The 15,517-nt window shown below is 27.3% G+C and overlaps 2 protein-coding genes across 10 annotated transcripts in view; one reads left to right on the top strand and one right to left on the bottom strand.

Annotated features, from left to right (window-relative positions):
* LOC105678120 (uncharacterized) overlaps nt 1-15,517 on the bottom strand; it is a 143,812-nt gene that overhangs the window by 102,549 nt on the left and 25,746 nt on the right. For all 6 annotated transcript variants that reach the window (XM_067356064.1, XM_067356068.1, XM_067356063.1 and 3 more), the window contains exon 3: nt 10,225-10,263. In XM_067356064.1, the coding sequence (XP_067212165.1) occupies nt 10,225-10,263 (39 nt within the window). The remainder of the gene's footprint in view (nt 1-10,224; nt 10,264-15,517) is intronic.
* Nucleotides 270-9,246, top strand: LOC105678115 (aminopeptidase N-like). 4 transcript variants are annotated; one of them, XM_067356050.1, is made up of 12 exons: nt 271-469; nt 1,637-2,130; nt 2,203-2,658; nt 3,421-3,580; nt 3,747-3,900; nt 4,156-4,246; nt 4,921-5,303; nt 7,573-7,835; nt 8,021-8,211; nt 8,348-8,692; nt 8,768-8,837; nt 9,027-9,246. In XM_067356050.1, the coding sequence occupies exons 2-12, from the start codon at nt 1,658-1,660 to the stop codon at nt 9,159-9,161; spliced, it is 2,721 nt and encodes a 906-aa protein (XP_067212151.1). In that variant the 5' UTR covers nt 271-469; nt 1,637-1,657; the 3' UTR covers nt 9,162-9,246. The 4 variants fall into 4 exon arrangements, 3 of the variants coding, with proteins under 3 accessions (XP_067212152.1, XP_067212151.1, XP_012232595.2); XR_010890481.1 differs by having other exon boundaries at nt 272-469; nt 8,348-8,618; nt 9,027-9,173; XM_067356051.1 differs by lacking the exon at nt 8,348-8,692 and having other exon boundaries at nt 270-469.

The raw sequence follows: 15,517 nt of genomic DNA on the forward strand, positions 1-15,517 counted from the left end.
AAATACTTTTTTCATTTTTATTAGCATCAGTACTGTAATAATTAAATAATACATCTTTTGTATGGAATATAAAACAATTTTTTATTTTTCTAGTAATTAAGAAAATAATTTTTATTCTTACTTGGCAGTATTTTCTGATATATTTTTTCTAAAATGATGCAAATAAAATACACAAAAGTTTTTTTTAATAGGTAAAATACTTTAATATTTGAAATATCTTATAGATGATAATATGTAAGTGTATAACATTATGTGTGTATCATATCGGTCCTTCCTTGCGCTACGCGCAAGCTCGCCATGTCGCTTGATCAACTGTATCCTCCTCATTGTTAGTATGAAGAGATTGCTCAAAACAGTCACATCGTGATTCGATCGGTTCAAATAAATTTAATACTCACGATTCAAAATAGTATTAGTTTGCATACTGTTGTTACAAAGTGTAATTTGTTAACAATTTTCATAAATATAGGTAAGTATTGACAAACTAAATATTTCTAACTAACGGTGTACAATTTTAATTTATTAATTTGGTTCAATTTAAAATCAACATTAATTTTTATAATTAATTTTGGCAATAATTCAAAATTAACATTCTTCAGCATTAATAGAAATTTTAATGTTTCTTTTAATTTTTTCTTATTTTCTTTATAGTGTTATTAAGTAAACTGAAATGCACATAACAATTAATTATCATATGTAAAATGATATCTCCAACATAAAATTTATTTATTAATTACACGTCGTACATTACAGAAATCTTTAGTTTCATGAATTGCCTTACTTACATGGCATATATTACACATTTCTACTATGTACTCTTTTATGCTTCCTCATATACACAATTTCTCATTGGAACGTAATGCTCTCTTTCAAACATTAACCTTGCTTTTATTTTCATCTGTATTTTGTTATTCTTTTCCGTCTACTATCCCTCTTAATCTTTCAGTCCTATTCTGATCCTCTCTTACCGTTATAATTCAACAAAAAGGTTATGTGCAAATCGTATTCTAAATACATTAGCCTTCAATTTTAATCTTGCAACAGTTCATCCATGAAAGTAAATATGCAACGATTAAAATGTAGTTATATTTAAAAAACTGTATTTTACTGTTGTTATACATTTTTTTTTATTCTCAATTTTTCAGCGTCACTTATCTCATATATGCTTTCATTAAATGATTATAATTAAATATAAGTAAGCGCGACATAATAGTAGTAATATAAAATAATATATAATCATATATAATAGTTACAGTGAAGCATTAATTATTTAGATAATCTTAAAAACATGATGCTTAATAACAATAAAATTGGCATTTCTAGTGTTTATTGTGTTTCAATATTACACAAATTTTATACATTTTTACTTTTTTTAGTTATATATTTAAAAAAATGTCTTGGCAAGTTATATTTTTCGTAAGAGCCTATGAAATCTCTTGCAATTAAAATTATGTTTTGTTAATACTAAAAATAATATATTTTCTTATATTACGCATCTTTCATAATATCTTTTAGTATGAATAGCTACAATCGTTATTATATACACTTTCTTTCATGATACAGAAGTAAAATACTGTGTGTCGCAAATATATATGTATGTAAATATGTTTTCACGACACATAAAATTTTTTTTCAGATGCTTTAAACAGAACTTAGTATGGCATTAAGGAAAATTTCATTAAATATCAGACTAATATTTATTGTGATAACATTTTTCTCTATTTCTCAATTTATACAAACTGACACTGAAGTTAATCATCATTTGTTGAATTATATTGGTTTAGTACCATTGCATTATGATCTTAAAATAAAACTCGACTTCTCCAGAAATATCCTCTACGGCAAATGCAATATTACAATAAATATTACACGTCAAATGACAAATATAAGTATACCTTCAATAAATTTCGGTATACTTAAAATTTACTTGACTATCAATGATGATAATAGAATGATACACGTGCGAAAATATTCATTTATCAATGAAACACACATTTATATTGACTTCTCGAAGACGTCAGTAAATGTTTTATTTCCTGGAACGTATATCTTACAAATGATATATGTCCGCAACATATTTGATGAAATTTTGCTCGGATCTTTATATAGAGAAACTAGAGGGTTAAAAACGTAAGTGTAAATATTGAATTCTTAGACAAATAATGATTAAAATTTTATATAAAACATTTTAAAATAAAACAGATTAACAGAAACTGGTGTTGAGGTAATAAAAGCCCAACAAATATTTCCATGTTGGGATGAACTAGCGTTCAAGAGCACTTTTACCGTTTCTATTATGCTTCATAAAAATTTTACAGCCCTATCGAATATGTTGATAAATACAGAAGAATATATAGATAAAAGCAACATGATATGGGTACACTTTTACAAGTCGCCTTTCATGTCCATTCAACGTTTAACAATTGTGATAACCACATTTACTAATATTTTTCTCCAACCGCAAACTTTGCCTGCTCGTGTCACAATTTGGTGTAGAAAAAACATAGCACACAGTATGGTATTTGCACAACTCATCATTGAAGAGGTATTCCATTTTTTGAATAAAAGAAATCAGACGAAAATACCAAAAATAGATTACATTGCAATTTGGGATACACATCATAGGAACATTGAGACATGGGAACTCATTTTACACAGGTAGTATCCAGTTATTAGTTATTACAAATAACTTTTAAAATCAAATTTAAAAAACAAACTTATCTATAATATTTTAGAACTAAAAATATATGTATTATTATATCAGGAAGTCATTTAAAGATTATCGTATACATCACTTGCATTACATCATAAAAAGTACTTTTATTTTAAACAGAAAATTAAAATAATTCTTTTTAACATCAAATCAGATTTTAAATTAGATTTTAATATGTAAAGTATGGAAAATAATTGTACGTTTTATGTTGTACAAAAGGAGTTATAAATATTATTTATTGCATCAAGAATATAAAAATACCATGAATATTTCTAATTTAACACTTCTGCAATTTTTTTTTAATTGTGATGTCATTTATTCATAAATGTTCAAAATATTTCTCCTTTTTTTTTTAATATTCTGAATAAATGATTATTTAAGTGAGAGAACACACAATTTTACAATGTTATTTTTTATAAACACAGAAAAATATATTGTTTATTAAATAAATATCAAAACAAATTTGCTTAAGTATAACTTCACTTCTTTTTGGTATAAAATTAAAAAATAACAATTTTTAAATTGTCAACCTAAAATCGTTAAATATTTATTTAAAAATTTTTAAGTAAATAGTTTTACGGGTTAGCACTCGAAATCATCTAATTTTGCAATAATTTGTATTATATTTACAATACACAAATTTATTAAATTGCATAATTCTAACAAAATTTTGAGATAAAATTCTAATACTTGAAAACCATTTTCAGAGAAGAAAATATTACTTACAATGAAGCATTAGATTCCATTGCACGCAAAATAGAAGTGGCTAACTTACTAGCACGTCAAGTAATATCTCTTTGGTACGATTATTTGTCATGGCCAATAGAAGGTTTTACAACATACTTTGCAGCGCATATCTTGGGAAAGGTTTAATTTTCTTGTTTAATATTCTTATATATAACAAATTTATGTTTTATAAAACAACAAAAACAACCAAAAATTTAATAGCAGCCATTACCAACTCTAAATTCATATTTATAATGCAAAAATAATATGCATTTAAATATTTGTTTTAACTTAGTAAATTTTTCAGATTCCGTCGATATCCTACATACATGACTTATTTATTGTCCAAGTACTACAAGATTCTCTTCGCTTTGACATTCCTTCTTATAATTATAATTCTATACAACACAGTAATGACTTAGATGTTCAAATAAATAAAACTTTCCTTAATTATATCAAACGTAAGTTAAAATAAATATATTTAATATATTTAATTGACTATGTATGTGATAAAAATAAATATAATTTTAAAATATTGATAGTATTTATACATAAACTTATACATAATGTACATAGATAAAAAAAAATGTGAAAAAATATACCTACAAACAGATTAAAATAAAATTTATTTGCTTACAAGCTTTATTTATATATTATGACGATTAAAAAACATTTTAAAGTATGTAATAAATACTTCATAATTTTAATTGATACAGCACCCGTTTTATGGTATATATTACAACATATCCTAGAAGAAAACATGTGGAATAGTATCCGCACATATACTGATAACCGCGCATACACTAGGTGAGTAATATTTCACGATATAATAATTACGTAACAAAATTGAATATTGGACAAAAATAACATTCTTCAATTCTACTATGAGTGAGCATGGTATTATATTTAAGACCATTTCAAAGTTGTCAAACTATCTTTTATTTACAAAATAGCAAGTAACGTGTTGTCTATATCTAAAACTAATGTATAATTTTCTTTAATATAAATAAGATATTGATTGTTTTTAAATATTAAATTGAACTTTTTTAAACCTGTCAAATTATCTTCTTTTAAAAATATTAAGCAATATAGTTGATCACATATAGTTGATCTTTCAAATTAAAGTATTATATTTATTACTGTAAATAATACAATTGGTTTTTAGGGTTATTGCAAATTAATATGAATTATTTCGAAAACTAATATTGAAAGCTGTAGATAAATAAAAAACATTATACTATAAAAAACAGTATACAAGTTACATTCAAAGCTTATTATTATTATAATATAATTTAAAGTTTGAAATTACAAAGACATGATTTGGTCTACAATTTTATTGACAGCAAACTTGATCCTTTCTAAATATAAGGCTAGATAAAAAAAAACTTTCAAAATAAAAAAAATTATTTATATTACTGTTGATTTACTGGTACAAACATGTAGATATTAATATTTTGATAAACTAAATTATAATTTTACAGATATAATCAGTCAAGTTCGATAAACACCAATGATTTATGGCACATTATACAAACTTTCGATATTTCTCCTTATTTTTCTTTATTAAGTTTAAAAGAATATATTGACATTTGGATAAAGAAAAATTATTATCCTGTACTGCACGTGACATTAAACGCAACAAATGACAGGATATCATTCTCATATCTCAGTTCTTCGTATATCAACGAAAACATGGAACAACTTCCCGCATTAGTAACATATACGATTATACAAAAAGAAGCTAACAATACTTTAGACGTATTTGTTTTGCTATCATCGCAACACACAATACTTACAAATATTAAAAATGTATTTGAGGTGGTTGATGAAAATTATTGCGTCATAGTCAATGTTAACCAAACAGGTAACTATACAATATTATATTTGTTATGCCTCAATCTTTATTTTGTACAATCAAGATTATGCAACATTCTGATTTTGCCTTTTCCACTTTCTGCTAATTAAAATTAATTTTGCATTTTATTCAAAACTGATGATTATGTATTTAGAGGGTGGCCCACCTAACTTGAGCATTTTAAATATCTTACTTGTTTTTGATAATACGAAAAAACGTAATCAGAAAAAAAAACTGATGACTTTTCTGACGTTTTATACAGGGTGTCTGTCACAACGTGTCTCACCGAAAAGAGACAAGTAGATCTCGTTATTCTGAACAAAAAAGTTCTATAACATTTTGCAAACAACCACGTAAAATTTCAAGTAATTAATTAAAAAAGATTGGCCAATAAGCGCGCGATCTCAGACACGACAGCGCGCGCGAGACGAAAAGTTATCGTTTATGCGTCGCCTTTTTGTGCCGTCTTCCGCCCGATTCGTCGCGAGCAGCAATCGCGCGTTTCGGGCAGGCGATAGGCCGTACGCCCAGATGTGTCAACAACGGTGCGTGTTATCGTCACCGCCGCTACGGTCAGCCCAATGCCCAATCGCGCACTTATTGGCAAATCTTTTTTAATTAATTACTCGAAATTTTACGTGGTTGTTTGCAAAATAAGGTAATTGTTTACTATCACTGCCTCACCTCCGATTTTGATCCAATTAGGCTCTTTCGACGCGTTTTTTTTTTTTTTTTTAAACTTTTTCCTCTCGCAAAATTGTCGCTCTCCTCCGCGAGACGAGATATTTAGCGTCAAAGTTGACGACTTTCCAGGTTAAGAACCTGTCACTTCGATGAAATGGATATGTGCTGTGGTCACGCGCGCATGCGTACTAATAGAATTGTGCACGAAATATAAAATATATTTTCGATAATCATTAATTGTAAATCGCAAACCCACGTTAAGTAGTATAATTATGAACTTTGCTTTGCGTAGACACAGGGTATTCCGCCCCCCCTCCGGGGGGGCGGACCCCCTGTGTAAAATAAAAATAATAAAACTTTCGTGCGTATTCCAGAGCGGCATAGATTGCTTGATCTATCAAACTAGCTTTAGCATTATATATTTTTGTACAATCTAAAGCTACTTTAATGCTAAAACTAGTTTAGATTGCACAAAAATATATAATGTTAAAGCTAGTTTGATAGATCAAGCAATCTATGCCGCTCTGGAATACGCACGAAAGTTTTATTATTTTTATTTTACACAGGGGGTCCGCCCCCCCGGAGGGGGGGGCGGAATACCCTGTGTCTACGCAAAGCAAGGTTCATAATTATACTACTTAACGTGGGTTTGCGACTTACAATTAATGATTATCGAAAATATTTGTATTTCGTGCACAATTCTATTAGTACGCATGCGCGCGTGACCGCAGCACATATTCATGTTGCTGCAATTCGTCGAAATGACAGGTTTCTTAACCTGGAAAGTCGTCAACTTTGACGCTAAATATCTCGTCTCGCGGAGGAGAGCGACAATTTTGCGAGAGGAAAAAGTTTTTAAAAAAAAAAAAACGCGTCGAAAGAGCCTAATTGGATCAAAGTCGGAGGTGAGGCAGTGATAGTAAACAATTACCCAAAATAATGTGGGACTTGTGTTCAGAATGACGAAATCTACTTGTATCTTTTCGGTGAGACACGTTATGACAGACACCCTGGAGAGAGAAGGAGGGAGAAAGGAAGAGAAGGAGAGAGAGAGGGAGAGAGAGAGAGAGGGAAAGAGAGGGGAAGAGAGAGACGGGGAGAGAGAGAGAGGGTTTGGATATCTTAGTTATTACAATATAGTGATAAAAACATATAGTCTCGTTTAAAAATGATCGATGACTTTATAATCTTAAAGAATATAACTTTAAAAAAATTTTTTGTTTCTCATAATATATGTCCTTCCAAAACAAATAATGCTTTTCTTTGACATATTTCGTATTATGAAAAACAAGTAAAAAATTTAAAATGCTTAAGCTAGATAGAAAACCCCATATGTACATGTTGTCACAGGTCTTTAATGATTGTGTTTTCACCATGCATTTTAAATCTCAAAACTGCAAAACTACTAATTAAAAATTATAGAATTATTAATGATTTACAAGAAATCTAACACATTTAAAACAAAGTGTTTAAAATATTTTACTAAAAAATAAATAATTTAAGAAAATATTTAAAAAAAAACGGTTAGAAACTATTTCTTCATAAATACAATCAAAAACTCTATTCATAAAAAAATATATTTTTTATATAATAGGATACTATCGTGTTAATTATAATTCTGAGGGCTGGCTTAGACTTGCGCAGTGCTTGAAAAAAAATTATACAGTATATGTTCTCAATCAAGCCCAAGTCATAGATGATGCGTTTCACTTTCTCATACATCGCCGACTCAGTTTAACGATGTTTTGGAATATCGTAAGCTTTCTATCAAAAAATACGAATTATGTAGCATGGTATCCTATGATTAAAGCTTTTGAATACATGGCTTGTGCCTATTCATTAAATGGTGACATAATGGTAGGTATTGGCTAATTTCTATAAAAAGAGTTATGCATTTAAACATTCTACATAAAAAAATTAAATAAATAAGTATATGTGTACATGTACATACATACGTATATTTGTGCATCTGTGTACGTATACACAAACATCACATTTTTTTAACAATAGATTTTAAATTTAAATTATTTATTAATTTTTAGGAAAAAATGGAAAAAATGTTGAATGGAGTTTTGAAAATAATAGGATACGATGAAAACCCGAACGAAAGCGACCTTACTAAATGTTTAAGAGAGGAAGCCGCAAAATGGGCATGTATTATCAACGCTGCTGAATGCAGGAAAACAGCCACTTTACAACTCATAAAAGATCTTGAAAATCCTGTACAAGACAAGTAAGTTGTTTTAAAATCACATTTTTATAAAAAAATTTTGTTACATTATTATATTTAACTTGAGAAACTATTTTATCATTAATATACATAACATAAGCTATATATTCGTATAAAATATTTTCTTCTATTAACGCAGTCAGTTTATATGGAAAGAATGGAAATATTGTAAAGGTTTAATGTCAGCAAACTACACCATTTGGAACCATACATGGGAAAAATGGACGACATCATCTGATAACATAATTTTAGATTACTTAACTTGTTGTAAAGATCCTTTAATTATTACCTCTTATTTGAATCAAACATTAAGACTAACTGAAGAGTATAAATATCTTATCGCAGTACAAAACAATAATGTTTATCAAGTTAATATAGTTAATATAGTTCTTCTTAGTGTCGCAAAGCATGTAAGAAACTTTCTAGTGTTCGATTTTATATTGGATGGTTTAGAAAGCATGCAATTGAAATTAAGTAGAAATTGGTAACGATATTTTCTGTTTACATATATTCTTATATTTATTTTGTATGCATATTAAATATATTACTTTAATTTTAGGCAAGTTGATAAAATTGCAATATTAATTGTTAGTATTACGCATGTGCAATCCATACACCAACTTCAAAGGGTATGTTTTGAAATTCAAATTATTTACCTTCATTTCTTGACTTTTCAACATTGAGCTTGTTGCTATGAGATTTCTTACATAAATAATATATCTGATCCATTTACACTGGACGTAGCTAATTATGCTCTCATAAACTGTATACTAAAGAAACTTTACATAGATTGATTTTGTCGAAATAATTTGTTTTAGATAAATATCTTTGCGACAACATATCTGAATGACAAGAGGCTAGTTGATGCTGTTAAAAAAAAAATTACTAAACGGAAATTGGAGAACGCAAGACAAATCGTAAATTATGGATCTCTTCGTCAACATGATGATTGAACTGACAAAGCATATAGCAATGTATATAGTATATAGGCACAGTTATAGCAATGTTGAATTAGAATAATAAAGAAAATAAAAATTATTAACTTTCTCAAAGAACAATTTCATGCGCACATAACAAAATGTATTATACATTCACAAATAAAATCGTAGAATAGAATGTCTTAGTTAAATATTAACACAATTTTTAATAGATTCAAGTGACGTACAACATTGATAAATGTAGATAAATAAAAAGGTGGAAGTAAAATTGGAAGATTAAGAATAATTAATATTTATAAATCACGAGTGTACTGTATTATTGAATAAATTAATTGGATTATATTATTGCGGAAAATAATATTTCTAATCATTTCGGATTCTTTCTTTCGTTTGCCATTTTGTACACTATTATATTTAATTTTAAATACTGCATAAAAATATATAATTCATACTTGCTTTTAAGTAGGTATATATATTTAATAAAACAGAGTGAAATTTTTACTAAAATTTTTTACATGTTAAACTTTTATGAATTATTTTATAAATAAAAATCTAATACTTGTATAAATACGAAAAATTATCCATTTAAACATATAAAAAATATTTAGCATTTATAAATATTAAATAACTATATTAAATAACTATAAATCAATATTTTAAAATACTGATTGTAAATAATCAAAAAGCATTTCAAGATGATTGAAAATATTTTACATATGCATATCACAAAATATACCAGACCAACCATATTACTCTTTATAGAAGAATTCTGAGGTCATTTAGAGATGAACATTTTTATGCCAAAATGTCGAAATTGCAATAATTTTTTAATGGAAAATGTTTAAACCTTGATTAATCAGATTGTCATAAATTTACGTGCGTAAGCACGTTGTATATTGATTTCTATATCAATACCATATAAGAAGCTTCAGAAATCTGTGATTAACGCAATACTACTGGTCTGAAACTTTTGTATATTTTCTATTTTGTATATTTTACATTATTTTGTATATTTTACATTATTTTGTAATCTATTTTCTTAAATGACATTAAAATAAAACAAGTTGAATCGACTTACCGGCATGGTGCGCTGCAGCAGAGTTGTACACAAGTTGATCTGTAACAAAGTACATTCAAATTATAACAGCGTTGAAATAATTATTTCAAAAATAATTATCACGCACATTAATCTTCTATTTACTTTTTTATACATATATTCAATGAATTGTACTTTTATATTTAAAAACTCACTCTTTAAAAAGGGCAAGGTAAATTTTCATTATTGTCACTTTTCCTGATGCTGATTGACTATCTCAATGCGCGCTGTGCATTGTTATCGAGCGAAAGTCATTGCAAATGTACATATTTTGACAGTTTATATCTTAAGAAAAGTGAAAGTATACTACAATTAGTATATTAAATATATTACAGTGAGTAGTACAATATATTAGTGTAACATAATATCATAAAATGTATTTATATCTCATGTTATTTATTTTTCTCATATTATTTAAAAATACAATAAATAACATATATCTCTTATAAATGTAAAATAGTGTTTTTTTATTTTATTTTGTTTATATTTCTCTCTTGCATGCACGCGCGCGATAAGAAAAAGGTATAGAAACTTTTAGAAAAGTAAAATATTTCTAAATCAAGGCATTAAGTGAAATTAAGGAAAAAGTGACACAATTAGCCAGAATTTCTCGTTTATACAAAATCATATACAATTGCGTATGACTATATCTGAAATTTGCTTTTTACTTATATATGTTTATACATATGATGCAAGACTTATACATAATCATATACAGAGTGTATCAGAATTGGCGGAAAAGTTTTTAATGTCAGATTCTTCATGAAATTCTAAGACAAAAAGCTCTTTACAAAAAAGTGATCTGATGAATAGAATTTGAATGGTGAGGCATTGAAGTTGACGTATGGGAGCGCATGAAACTCGCGCGGTCAGGATTGGCACGACCTGTTCGGCACACGTTCCACTCATGACTCGTGTATCGTGGCGATGAGTGTTTCTCGTTACTCTATATTATTCTGTTATTAGTAATATATTATTAATATTAATTTATAAATTAATTAGTAATTATTTTTATTAATAATGATATTTATCTTTATTAATTAATAATTACTTGTGTACTTTGATTACGTACTAGTTGCATAGTCCTTAAACGTGGGATATGCGGGATACCCAGGGAGAACAACAGGTCTAAAAAACGTTTAATAGACGTCTATAGACATCTAATAGACGTCTATAGACGTCTATTAAACGTTTTTTAGACTTGTTGTTCTCCCTGGGTATTGATTAGATTAACTTAACAAATGACAAATTTAAAATAAATAATTAATAAGTAACAAACTGATCATAATTTTAGCATTCAATTAATTAATTAATTAATCAAATAACTAAAATTAGTTTTCCATATTTTCCCGTGTATAACCCTAATTAGTCACACAGGGTGGATTTCACCCCAGCCTTTTTTTGATCTGGAATACGGCCCATTAAATTTGAGAAAATGGGACTTGTTCCACCATATACCGGTAGTTTGAACCTTTAACTACAGATTCAGGTAGGTATTATTTGAGTTGGCTCTTTAGTGCTTTTCTGGCAGCCATCCGAAGCGGAGCATCCAAAATTGTGGGGTGGATAACACCCAGTGTGACTATTACGTCAAAATTTTGATTTCCGCAGCAATTTTTTTTCTCCTTTTTTTTTGGTGCAACATCAAATTGTAAATATATAATTAATGATTCTGAAAGTTAGAATTATCAAAAAAATTTTTATATTGTTATTTTATCGATTTTATAAATAAGAATTTTTAAATAAGAATTGGCATTGCTAATATTTTAGCGATGAGAGATTTGCCAATGACTACCGAAGACCGCCCGAAACTAGAAAAGCATAAATGCTGTCAAGTGTGCCCCAAAGGCACCGATAAAAAAACATACCTTGAGTGTCCGAGCTGCAAGCGACCAATGTGCGATAAACATCGCACATATTTATGTGTCGAATGCACTATGGGCATTAAATAATAATTAGAAATAATATATTTATTTTTTTTCTACATCATTATAATTTTTTATAATTTTTATATTAATTTTTTCAAAATAAACAAAGATTCTTCCATAAATTCATGGGTATCATTCTTTCGTCCAAAATTCTAACTTTATTCGGCAAAATAAATATACTTTTTGGAAAGACCATAAAAGTAATAATATCTGTCTGAAAGCATGTCATTTTAGGTTTATAAAACCTTTTTTTTTTTTTTTTTTTTTTTAGATTAAAAATAAAAAAAGTTATAACGGTTTTTTTTTCAACATTTTTTTTGCATATGTAAAATTAAATTTCTTATATATAATAGACATGCTCTTGTAAAAAAGAGTCAAAACTTATCTCAGTATTTTTTTTTTTTTTTTTTTTTTTTTTTTTACAATAATTTATTGCAGTGCAAAGGTGCGAGGGTGGATTTCACCCAAAATGACTATTACGTCATTTTTCGGAAGTGTGACTGAAGAGGGTTAAGAACTAAGCAATTAGTACGTAATAGATAATAAATCAATAATAAATAATTCAATAATTGTGTAAGTAATATCGACTAAGATTTCAGAAAAATATAAAAAATTTCTAATAGGTATTTTTAATGAAATATCGGGTTTAATGTCTTTCGGTTATTTAATTTCAGTTATTTGAGTAATTAATTAATTAATTGATTGATTAAATTATGATCAATTTGTTATTAATTAATTATTTATTTTAAAAATTATAGATGTATCAGGCTCTGATGATTGTTAAAATCAATAATATTTGATAGGAGCGTAAAGAGCCAACAGCCAAATATTCGTGCGAAGGTTATCGTGTACCCAGTAAACATTTTTGCTGGTGGAAGTTCTAAAAGATATCTAAAAGATATCTTTAGCAAGATATCTTGAAGGCACTTTGAGAAGAACTCTAAACGGTATCGCAAAGACGTCGTGTTGCACGACGCGACTGCTTGATGGCGCGGCAGTCGTTTTCGCCTATAAGTATTTGGCACAGTACGTGTGTTAAAGATATTGATTGTTTGTTTGTTTGATCAATGCAACTAAGTGCTACTGTAATCTGCGATTTTTATTGTTTTTGTTAAGAGAGACAACAATTCATTATAGTGCATGATGATTGCTCATTTTATTTGTATTTTCCCGCACTTTCTTTGTTTCCTTTTTATTTGCTATGTGCCTGCACGAGTGCATGATTTTTCCGTACATATATATGCTTCGCTACTATCGATACTCTCTCTCTGTTCTCTTGCATGTACCTTTATCAAGAAGGAATAAAGTCTCAAAACTAAAAGCTGTTTTATAAAAACCTCTCTGCTATATATCAAAATCACATCAGTTTTTAACAAGTGAGTGCAAAAACAGTGACTATTTTTTTTAACAATTTGTGTCTTTGAACTCAATCTGAAAAAAAATTACAAAAGTTTAGTCAGTATTTTTTTATAAAGCCTTTAATTTTTTTACGTATATTAGCACGTGATATTTCAATAGGTTGTGTATTCCTATTAAGCAAAGATTAATCTGATATGATAAATAATATATACCTTTACAAATTTACAAACAGCTAAACATTATTTAATCAAATTTCTTTTGTTACGAAGATTTTTTGAAATAACTGAATCGGTACATTTTCTAACCTTTAAGCTCCTCAGGATATAACCTTCAAAGAGTATTGTCCAAGAGTATTGTCCATCTGCGACAACAATATATATTTCTTACATGTTAACGTAGACAATTTTTCAACAAATTTTTATCAAAGAAATATCATATTTACAATTAAACAATTCAGCAAAATAAAGTAATGTTAACAAGTTAATAATATAGATCTCTAAGTAAATGTCGTTCAAGATAAACAGTTTAAGAACAATAAATATAATATATACAATAAAATATAATACATAAAAATATAATACATACTTTTTGGCATCAAATCTACATATTAGTTAGTAGCGAGCTATAGTTTGTTTCTCAATTGGTTACATAATTAAATAATTAAAAACAGTAAATATTTATAAAAATTAATCAAATTTATATTAATCGTTAGATGTCCGGCTATTGAAACATTTACCTTAAATATGGATAAATAAATATTGATGATAAATATTAGATTTATGCAATAAATAACATGTTATATTAATAATATCAAATGTCACAATAAGCTAACTTAATTTTTTTACTCTACTGTTTTGGCATGATTTTGGCATTCAATATTTATTGGCGATTATTCCTTCAGTTAAAAAAATTTTAAATACATAAGTTTATATAACGTTAATATATTAAACTTTATTTTAGCGCTATAGTCTTTCGCATGACACTTTGTGTGTTTCAAACCATACGTTTTAAAAGAAAACAATTCTGTTTAAAAAACGAGAAAATATTTTTAAAAAGTCTTATTTACATTAAACTTTATTTTGGTTTTCTAAAATATTTGCTATTATAAATTTATTAACATTGAAGTTATTGAATCGATAATAGCAAATATTTAAAAAAGAATTTACATTTAGTTTTATTTTTGTTTTTTAAAATATTTGCTTATCAATAATCGATGATTAATGATTTGTTAACATTAAAGTTTTAGAACGGCCAAAATTATGCCAAAGCGTAAAAAAATATATTGATCTTTCTCGATCTCAACAATGGCGTTGACGAAAGGAAATATCAGACTTTGATAAAAATAAAATTTTCAATGATACGAAAGAGAAACATTGTGAAAAAATTGATGTTTCTTAAGCATCCGAGGCAAACGACGATAATGTCAATGGCATTGAATATATGTTTAAAACATGTCAAATATATATATGTGTGAGCGGTGTATGTGTAACGGTAACATTGAGTGACATATACATACATGTCACTCATCACAATGTCACCGTTACACACACCGTTCACACATATATATTTGACATATTTTAAACATATATTTTTAAAATATTTTAACGATACCTTGAAATTGTCTGAAAGATATCTTTATGAAGATTGTAAAGAATAATTCAAGATATCTTTAAAATTTCTTAAAGAAGTCTAAAAGTGTTGCATAACGTTATATATATATATAACGTTTTATATTTCGTCATGTATAATTATACATATTTTTACACAATTATGTAAAATATTGTATAACTCTATTAAATGCTACATGATTATATATGAGAAATTTTTTACCGGGTAGTGTAGTTGCGGCAATAGCAACGACTTATAGCAGGCTAACTATAGCAGGCAGTATAACTAAAAAAATTTTAATTTTACAATTAGACTAAAGCAGATGTTTTATTATCTATTAGGTAAGTCGTCTATTGTTAAAAACATTCCAGTATAATAAA

Source organism: Linepithema humile, chromosome 5, assembly GCF_040581485.1.
Source record: "Linepithema humile isolate Giens D197 chromosome 5, Lhum_UNIL_v1.0, whole genome shotgun sequence".
NCBI classification, from domain to species: Eukaryota; Metazoa; Arthropoda; class Insecta; order Hymenoptera; family Formicidae; genus Linepithema; species Linepithema humile.